At 37.7% G+C, this 9,222-nt stretch overlaps 1 protein-coding gene and 1 long non-coding RNA gene across 2 annotated transcripts; one reads left to right on the plus strand and one right to left on the minus strand.

Moving 5' to 3' along the window:
- Positions 1-1,954: 1,954 nt before the first annotated feature.
- On the plus strand, positions 1,955-5,589 carry LOC110920813 (protein NLP7). The gene is made up of 5 exons (XM_022165012.2): positions 1,955-2,292; positions 2,502-2,995; positions 3,113-3,160; positions 3,392-4,394; positions 4,764-5,589. The coding sequence occupies exons 1-5, from the start codon at positions 2,184-2,186 to the stop codon at positions 5,486-5,488; spliced, it is 2,379 nt and encodes a 792-aa protein (XP_022020704.1). The 5' UTR covers positions 1,955-2,183; the 3' UTR covers positions 5,489-5,589.
- LOC110920814 lies at positions 3,238-8,057 on the minus strand. The gene is made up of 2 exons (XR_002581930.2): positions 7,887-8,057; positions 3,238-3,974 (listed from the first exon to the last, which is right to left on the minus strand). It is a non-coding gene; the product is annotated as an uncharacterized LOC110920814 (long non-coding RNA).
- Positions 8,058-9,222: the final 1,165 nt, after the last annotated feature.

Genomic DNA, 9,222 nt, shown 5'->3' on the forward strand with positions numbered 1-9,222 from the left:
AAAAAATACACAAAATACTAAAAACTAACCTGATTTTTTAGGTGGTTTAGAGTTTTTGACATGGTTTCTTTCCAATTTTTTGTAGCTTATTTGATTCTTAGGTAATAACTAACGGATCTCGTTACAAGGTGGCGGAGTACTTGTTCTAAAATATTATATTTTGTGTTTGATGCATTGATAATTCTAAAGCTTATACGATTTTCAAATATTAAAATGAAATAAAAACATTGATCAGACCACCATTTATGTAATCTTCCGCTTAATACCACATAACTCACCACCTAGCATCCCTCGTCTTAACTTTATACAAACATCAACAATATAATAATCTGTTTTTATCCATTAAAAAAAGAAACAAAGGGACACCCATCCGAATTTACGTAAACCTAAACTTGAACACAAAACAAGACACTAGGGTCAACTACCTAAGGTCCAAAACCCCTTACCACCATCGTGCTCTATATTTTGCTTCATAACCGTCGTCATAAGAGTATGTGTAGTGTGGGGTCATGGGCGATGCTTTGAAGGGGCCGGGAGGGGCGCCGACCCCCCGGAACTTTTCGGCCAGTAGTGTTATATATGTAGTTTTCGTATAGAAATTTTTGGGTATATACGTTTTCAACCCCCCGGTTCTATAGAAATTTTTGGGTATATACGTTTTCGACCCCCCCGTAAAAAATTTCAAGCTTCGCCAGGGTTATGTAGATGTGGGGTTATACGAACCCTTTGACAAAGAGATGGAAACTGATAATGTAGTTTAACTTTAGATTTCTCGTTCGGAGCTCATTTATATATTTGCTTCTCTTTTCATATAATATTTTATATCTTTTAAACATTGATTTATATATAGTACTCAAAGCTAAAATTATTTAAGAAAAAGAAGATAAAAACTTATGTATATTTATAATTTTAAAGTTTTTATATTAGTAGTTACACCATTTTAATATCCTATTTTTAGGTCTGTTTCAATAGGAATAGTCTAATTATTAAAGGGGTGTTTCAATAGGAATAGTCTAATTATTAAGGGGTGCTGTTAAACGTCTTCCCTCTCACATGAGGTTACGTTTAACCACCCCTTTTAAACCAACCATATGATTTTTACGTTGTCCTTTTCAAATTATTCATTCATGATTTTGACCATAAGTACCTTAAAAGTTGTAATAAACTTTAGGTACATAACTGATGCAATGATGCGGGCCCAAGTGTGGAGGAGCGGACCATTTTGTATTTGGAGGTCTAAGATCGTGTAACCCCACATCTACATAACCCCGGCGCGCGCGGGTAGAACTTGTGGTAAAACATGTCATAAAGCTATAATGGAGTAGTAAATGCTTTACCTTATAAACACCCACTCACTTTGTTCCCACACCAATGTGGGACAAAGTATTTACCACCTTTTGAGACTTTCATTCCCACACCTAGACTTTCTACCACCTCTTGTATATATATAAATATATATATTTATGCATGATATTAGACTTCTAGTATATATATAGGCTCTAGATATGAATATAAATATAAATATATATATTTATGCATGATATTAGAAATTACCGATATCTCACCGATATCTCACCACGATAAATGATATCTCAAATATCGGTCCTTGACCGATAACCGGTATTTTTCCGCATTAACTGCATAGGGTTTGTAGTGGTATTGTATCGGAGGAAAAATGAAAGTTTTTGGAAAATGGTTTGAAATCTTATGGGAAAAGTAGTGTTACCCTAAAATTCCATAGGATTCCATGCAGGGGCGGACCTATGTCTTCTTTAGGGTGGATGGGCGGCACCCCTTAAACAAAAATAAACAGTGCATTTTTAGATATAAAAACCTCGATTACATCCTTTGAAAATATTGTTAAATCCATCATCTGTACCTCCAGCAAATAATTACTGGGTCCGACACTGATTCCAATTGATAAACCGGCCAACTAGTAATGTTTTACCATCTTTATTCCCATAAAATAATTGTTTACTAGTGCATGGTAGGGACAATACAACGGCATGATATATTTATTTAGTACACACCACAATAGAAAAATGGTTGGCGTGGAATGTAGATAAAACTTGAATTATTATTCAAAGAAATCTTATCTGCCCAATTTTGAAATTTCATACGGCCGGTATAGGGAATTCATCAGGTTCAGGATTTTGTGTACAGGGTTCTAATATATAACAGATATGCTAAGGGGAGTGATCTCTTTAGAACCTCCAAGACTTGCGGTTTCGGGTGAGTCGAGATACTTGACCCGGCTTCAGGTATTTGGAAACAAAGATGCCACAATCACTGGTATGTCTTTCTTGCTAGTCAGGCCTGTCTTTTAACATTTCCTTAGTTGCGATTAATATTTGCCAACAGATAAAAGCTGAGATTATTAAAATCCAATAACCTTTTGAAAAAGCGGTTTTGTTTTAACCATTGGTCAAGCTATTCCAGTGTTAAATTGTTTTTCTTGATTGTAAAACAAGTTACTTATGAGATGTTTAACTAAACTACAGATTTTGAGCTTGGAGCTGACAAAGTTGACCCAAATCATCAGAAAATACAGGAAAAGATAGAAGCTGCACTAAAGGCCGTAACGTTCCGGGAGCAACATGTTCTGGTTCAGTTTTGGTCACCTCAAGAGGCTGGGAACCACCAATTACTTACAACCATAAATCAACCATATGGTCTTGGAGTAATGGATGCAAAGCTTAGTTCGTATAGACGGGACCCTTTGGTTGTAGATACGGACCGTGAAGAGGAAGACTGTAGTCCTGTAGCTCGGGTATTTAAACGAGGGTTGCCTGAGTGGGCTTCTGATTTGAATAATTACACCCGAAAACAATTTCCACAACAAGAGCGTGCAATTCGTTGCAATCTCCATGGATACTTGGCTTTGCCGGTTTTTGATTCGACGACAAGGTTATGCGTTGGTGTTCTTGAGCTCTTGATGTCTTCGAAGTATACAAGTTATGCATATGAGGTTCAACAACTTCACAACGCACTAAAGGTTTCTTTCTTTCTTTCGTCCCGAATTTGATGATAAATATATCTCTCACATTCTTTCATACCCTTTTCTCATTTGTAAATTGTTTTTTTTTTTTTTTTTTTTTTTTTTTTTTTGCAGACAGTAGAGCTCAGAAGCCAGCAAGCATTTGATTATCCCGCTCTAAATGTGAGTTGGATCTTTGTAACGGCGGTTACAATTTATAAACCAACCCCGACTATTGTTGTTGCAATTTCAAATACATGTATAAACAAAAATCTAACGTTGTCAGTTGTCACTTGACATCGGTCCACTTAAGACCAAATCCGTCTATGATGACTGTGAAGTTTAATACTTTGTACAATTACTTTGTACAATTTTTTGTCGAATCACCAAATGCTTTGGAATGCTTATGTACAGGTTCCTAATGAACGCAAGCGGAAAGATTTCGATGAAATCTACGGTATTCTGAAAACGACGTGTGACATCCACGGTTTACCTCTTGCTCAGACATGGGCCGTGTCCCAACACACTAGTTTTGTTTCCCATGAAAAGGTTGTACAAAAGAGCTGTAGTAGTTTTGACACTAGATGTGTCGGGAAAGTATGCATGTCAAGAGCCGCTCTACCTTTTCATGTTCAAGACCTGGGCGCGTGGTCTTTTTTGAAAGCGTGTCGAGAACGACACCTGGACGTGTCCCGTGGCTTTGTCGGCAAGGCGTTGTTATCCCGCGGTTCATGTTTTTGTGAAGATGTAACAAAACTCAGCGAAGAAGAGTACCCTTTGGTACACAACGCACGCATGAACGGGTTGACCATCTGCTTTGCAATCTTCTTGCATAGTGTTGAAGTCAAAGACGAGTATGTCTTGGAGTTCTTTCTACCGCCAGACATCAAAGATAGCGAACACGTATCGAACTTTGTGCAGACATTGAAGCAGAAGATTGAAATAGCTTCCGGATTTGAACTCGGTGACAGCTCATGTATACAAGAAGTTGGACCACCTACAGAAGTTGGTAAATCTTTAAGTATAGACGCTCATGCTATCCAAATATCATCGATCACAACAACAAATAACAACAAGCTTGAGACGGTCACATCAGATTCAGAGTCGGTCATGGTAAATATAGCTAATAAAACCGAGTCTTCTGCAAATGTATCGAACCAATGCCAGTCCAAACAAGTTTACCTGGAGGATGATTTTGGACGACACGACTCTAATGCAGTTGGTGCACGAAAAAACAATGAAATGATATCCTATCCCGGTGTGAGTATGCAGAAAACGAGCGATAACATTACTGATGCAGGTGAAAAAAACAACCGTTTGAAACAAGGAAGAAAGCGTAAAATAGACTCTCTTACAATGGAGGCAGTTAAGAAACATGTTGAAAAACCAATAGAACAAGCAGCCAAGAGTCTTGGTGGCAAGTTCTCTTACTTGTTCATGTTTTTTTATAAACTTTCGTTTTGCTCCCTGTGGTTTGGTCATTTTAACGGTTTTACTCCAATAGTTTAAAAATAGCCATTTTCCTCCCTGATCTTTCGAGTTTGTCGCCAATTTGCTCCCTAATCTTTCGAGTTTGTCGCCAGTTTCCTCCCTGATGGAGTTAGAGGCGGGGAGCAAAATGACGATAAGTTAGAAAAATCAGGGAGGAAAATGGCTCTTTTTAAACTATTGGGGCAAAACCGTTAAAATGACCAAATCACAGGGAGCAAAATGGAAGTTAACTCTTTTTTATATGTTATAATGATATTTGGCCCAATTTATTCTTCTTTTTTTTTTTTTTTTTCAGTTAGTCGGTCTACATTGAAGCGTTTTTGTCGAGAGCATGATATGCCAAGTTGGCCGTTACCAAAGCATAGCAAAAAAACTGTTCATACTACCAACTTAAAGCCGTCACAAAAATCACGGCCAAAGCAAAACTTGCAACGGCCTTCAAATATACGGCTCGGTTTATTTTCTGCTGTGTTCCTGATGGTAAGGGTTAAGAGGTGGAGTTGTTCAATTAAACGTCATGGATTTTCCGGAAAATGGTGGAGTTGCGGCAGGCATACGTATCTTCCTTCGAAATCCGATTTTATATACCAAGCGGCACGCCTGTTTGTGCAGTTGAGACGGTGGAAAAATAAGAAATCAACGAGGAACTCATTGCGTAGTGGTGATCACAAATACGCAATAAACATTATAACCCCGTATTCGCGTGTTGCGGAACCTACTCTTGTTCATGCACCCCCGAAACAGACCATGACGAAAATCTCAAATATAAAGATGGTGACAGTGAAGGCGACTTTTAAAGACGATATGATAAAGTTCCAATTTCCTACTTCATCGGGCCTTTTGGAACTAGAACACGAAGTGGCACGGAGAATTAAGTTAAAAAGTAGAAGGCCTCATTTAAAATACAGAGATGAAGACAACGACCTGATACTCCTTGCTTGTGATGCGGATTTACAACAGCTTTTAGGGTTTGCAGCTAATAACAGTACTATCAGATTAATTATTGTAACCGATGATTAATTATAAAACTACGCTTAGATTTATGATTTATGTAAGCACGTCCCCGACTTTCTAAAATTACATGTATGTTCCCTATGATTTGACCATTTGTTAGTTGGATAGTCCCTAATGTGGATGGAGATAAGTTAATCCAGTTAAGTTCATGTGAAATTACAAAACCTCTTACTATTAAAAAATATAACAATTATTAATAAGTAAAAAAAAAATATAATTAATATTTAAGAATTTAAGTGGGGCCCACCACCCACCACCTACCCCACCCACTTCATCTTCTCCACTCTAAACCACCCACCACCATCTCCACCTTTCAGCACCACCACCACCATCCAACAACTCACCACCGCCTATGTTTACCACCAGCGCATTCATAAACACCCCGATAGCACCTATATAAGCACATGCTTCACCTTTCTCCACCCTTCATTCCCCTTCCCAATCAACAAACACTCCACCAGAATCAGCCTCCGATGCTCCGGCGTCCACAATCTGCTCACCAGCTCAATCGAGCTCAAGAAGAAATATTAAGCCCTACCGAAGCAACTGTCGTGCTGCTGCTGGCAACCTAAGGCATTTCGTATAGGTTGTGAAGAAGGATGTTGATTTTCTTAAGAAGAATATCAGTTCAGGTGTTAATAACCGAGCAAACCACAGGGAAACATGAATGTAATTTTTAAAAGTTGGGGACTAAAGGTGTTACATTGACAAACCACAGGGACTATCCGTGCATTTTACTCCAGAAATAAAATGTAAGAAATTGAACCTCATCAGAGTTGTGAGCAACTTAAAGTCTTAAACTAAGCTTTGGGTTTGGATGAATTCTTACCTTGTGACTTGAGTACAAAAGTTCATTCTGATTAATCCCAATTAATCCCTATTAATCCCTAGGTGGTACCTCACCGCCCGACTAGCGCCTAGCGCCTTCTACAACATTGAGTGTATGAATGTTTTATAAAAGATGTGATGTACAGTTATGTAGCAAACTTCTATCTTTTCGATGTGAATATGGTCAGATGTTTCAGAGTGTTTTATCAGTTAATGTGATTATGATAATTTGAACGTACCTGATATTTTATGAGGTGTTGTTCTAAAAGAAGTTTCAATACATTAGATCTGCAAGTTTAAAGAAAACGACTGCTTTGATACAAGGAAGAGATTGTGAAAGCAGTTAACTAACCGTTTCAAAAACTTTGTTTAAAGAATACTCTTGCACTTGTCAACAAAAACTAAAACTGAAAGAGTTTACAGCTTCAGTTAACTAGTTAAGTTATTTTTTAAGACAATCCAGTTTTTAATTGTTTTACCATATTAATATTGTTTGAAAACCTAAAACAGATGATTTTATCATTAATCAGATAAATAGAATCCTTGATAAGAGTTTACCTATTTCTCTAGATCCTAAAGGTTGTGAAACAGGTCTTTAAAGCACATCTTGACTTTTAAGATCTTACTATAAATTGTCCGAAAGTTGCGTACAATTCTAAAAGTTACCTTCCTATCTGGAACTGTTTCTTATGTTGCCCAATATGCCACTAAAGACTACAATGGGAGTAAAAATTCTTCAAAGATTTACATTTCCCCTCTTACTACCAATAGCAGCAGACAGTCACTGAAATTCTCTATGTGGTGTAGCGGAACAGAAAGGTTAATAAGTTTTCCTGATATGTGCCTCTGCTAAATCTCCAACTTTCATTCTACTGAAAACGAATATCCCAGCTGAACCTAAAGGAAGATTTGCCATCTCTAAACGTGTATAAGAACTCTCTATAATTATGCACATACATGCACGATTTCGTAAGCTTCGTAGACTCGACAAGTCGCTCCGCTTATAGAATAGAATGCAAGCAAGCTAGCGACTCTCCTAGTAGCGAAGGAAAGGGGCATTCGGGAAGCGACTAGTCGCTTCTGGCGAAGCTTCTAGAAGACCGATCACTACATAGAGAGATCCATATGCCAGTCATGAGCGAGAGCGAAGCCTAGAGAGGCGCAGGACAGGATTCAAGAGCTTAGAAAGGGTCAGGAAAGGAGCAGAGAAGGGGTTGGATTTCACCTATGATCAGATCAGCGGGCAACCATAGTTTACTTTTTTCGTAGTGTTGTTAACGTTGTTGAAAGCTCATTACTTATTTGAATGTAGCTGTTGTTAACTATTTCATGGCTTGTGGCCACTATCTCACTAAAACTCTTTCTACAAAGCAGGCTTGTGAAAGATCCTAGCTTTTGTCTGTATATCTTATAATTTTAACAATTCAAAGCAAACCTAAGGTGAAAAATCCTAATATATCAAGATTCAAAAGCAGCGAAACCCTATAGTTGTAAACTAAAGAGGCAAAAATTTCCATATGAGATAATAAGCAAATTGCATGAATAAACAAACAAATGATCGGAAGAAATTATAGACCTGGAAAACAGATCGGCAATCGTATTACACAGAGTAGATCCGAACTGACTTCAACGAGGAAAAGCACCCCGGTGGATGATAAACTGACCGAAACCCTAAGGGGATTTTCATTTTCAAACCATCTTCTTTGTTGAATTTCATGAATTCTGTTTTTCTCAATGAGTGCTGACTGTGTGTCTAAAACATCTTTGGGGTACTAATGGGCCTGGAAGTGGAAACGTGGCCCAAATTCTGATATGGGGAATGGGCCCAATCAATCGGATTGCAATGGTCTCAGTCCATAACAGTGGGCTCGGCTAAATGTGGATTATTTTTCCTGGAGAGCGTCGCTAGGTAAAGTTCCGGAAAAATGGCACTTGTGAATCGGGGTATCATTGTGCACGATAAGCTATGTGAAAGATATGGAGTAGAAGAAGAGTGTGTTGACCATTTGCTCGTAAAGTGACTGAAATCCGAATCCATTTGGTGGAGTGTTCTAGTGTGGTTGAAGCTTTTGGTTTCGACGACATTCGAAACATGTCATCAGATGTTAGGATGGGTAAAAGAGACAAAAGGGTCGAATGATTGGAAGAAAATGATATGGATGATATTGCAAATGACATTGTGGCAGATTTGGAAATCGAGAAATGATAAATGTTTAACGACTCGAACAAAGAAATGGAACAAATAGAAATCAAAGTGATGCCATTTTTACGGCTAAAGAGTATATCGAAACTCAAAAACTTGAATTAGGAGAGATGGTGTGAGTTCAATTTGAGAGATGTAGAATTGTAGACCTTTTGGTTGTGTTGTTTTTGTTCCTTGTATTGTGTTGTATTTTTCGGGTTTTTACAGCTTGTCTGGCCCTTTGTTCTATACATCATGGAAGTTTCGTCATTCAAAAAGAAAACTTGTTCTAGCTATCAGAGATATAACCAGAACAATAAAGTTCGTCTAATTAATACTTTATGAAATCTACTTGGAAAAGAAATATTGGGGACACAATGGCGTCTCTAAGAATGCCTAAGAACGCGGGAGTCTTCGATGAGTAAAAAAATGGGCCCTAGATTATAAACACAATAACTCATATATAAAAAATCAAGAATACAATGTAAAATTTCCATTTCCAACATATACATGTACAAGCTTGGGGGAATAGTGCCAGGCAGCTGCCTGGCACTCCCCTATTGGACCAACTCATTTTTAATTTAATTTAATTCCTAGTTTAAAATTACGCTTTCGTCCTTTGTTTAAAATTATGTTTTTGCCACCAGCTCAAAATAAAATTATATTTTTGCCTCTAGCTAAAAATTACGCTTTTGCCCTCGGTTCAAAAACTCACTTTTAATTTTGTTCC

The sequence above is a fragment of the Helianthus annuus genome, chromosome 17 (assembly GCF_002127325.2).
Source record: "Helianthus annuus cultivar XRQ/B chromosome 17, HanXRQr2.0-SUNRISE, whole genome shotgun sequence".
NCBI classification, from domain to species: Eukaryota; Viridiplantae; Streptophyta; class Magnoliopsida; order Asterales; family Asteraceae; genus Helianthus; species Helianthus annuus.

Excerpts from the sequence above, each read along its gene's own strand:
- LOC110920813 (XM_022165012.2), top strand. The coding sequence starts at position 2,184 with ATGCTAAGGGGAGTGATCTCTTTAGAACCTCCAAGACTTGCGGTTTCG. Across the intron at positions 2,293-2,501 it reads CAAAGATGCCACAATCACTG|ATTTTGAGCTTGGAGCTGAC; the intron begins GTATGTCTTTCT and ends ACTAAACTACAG. Across the intron at positions 4,395-4,763 it reads AGCAGCCAAGAGTCTTGGTG|TTAGTCGGTCTACATTGAAG; the intron begins GCAAGTTCTCTT and ends TTTTTTTTTCAG.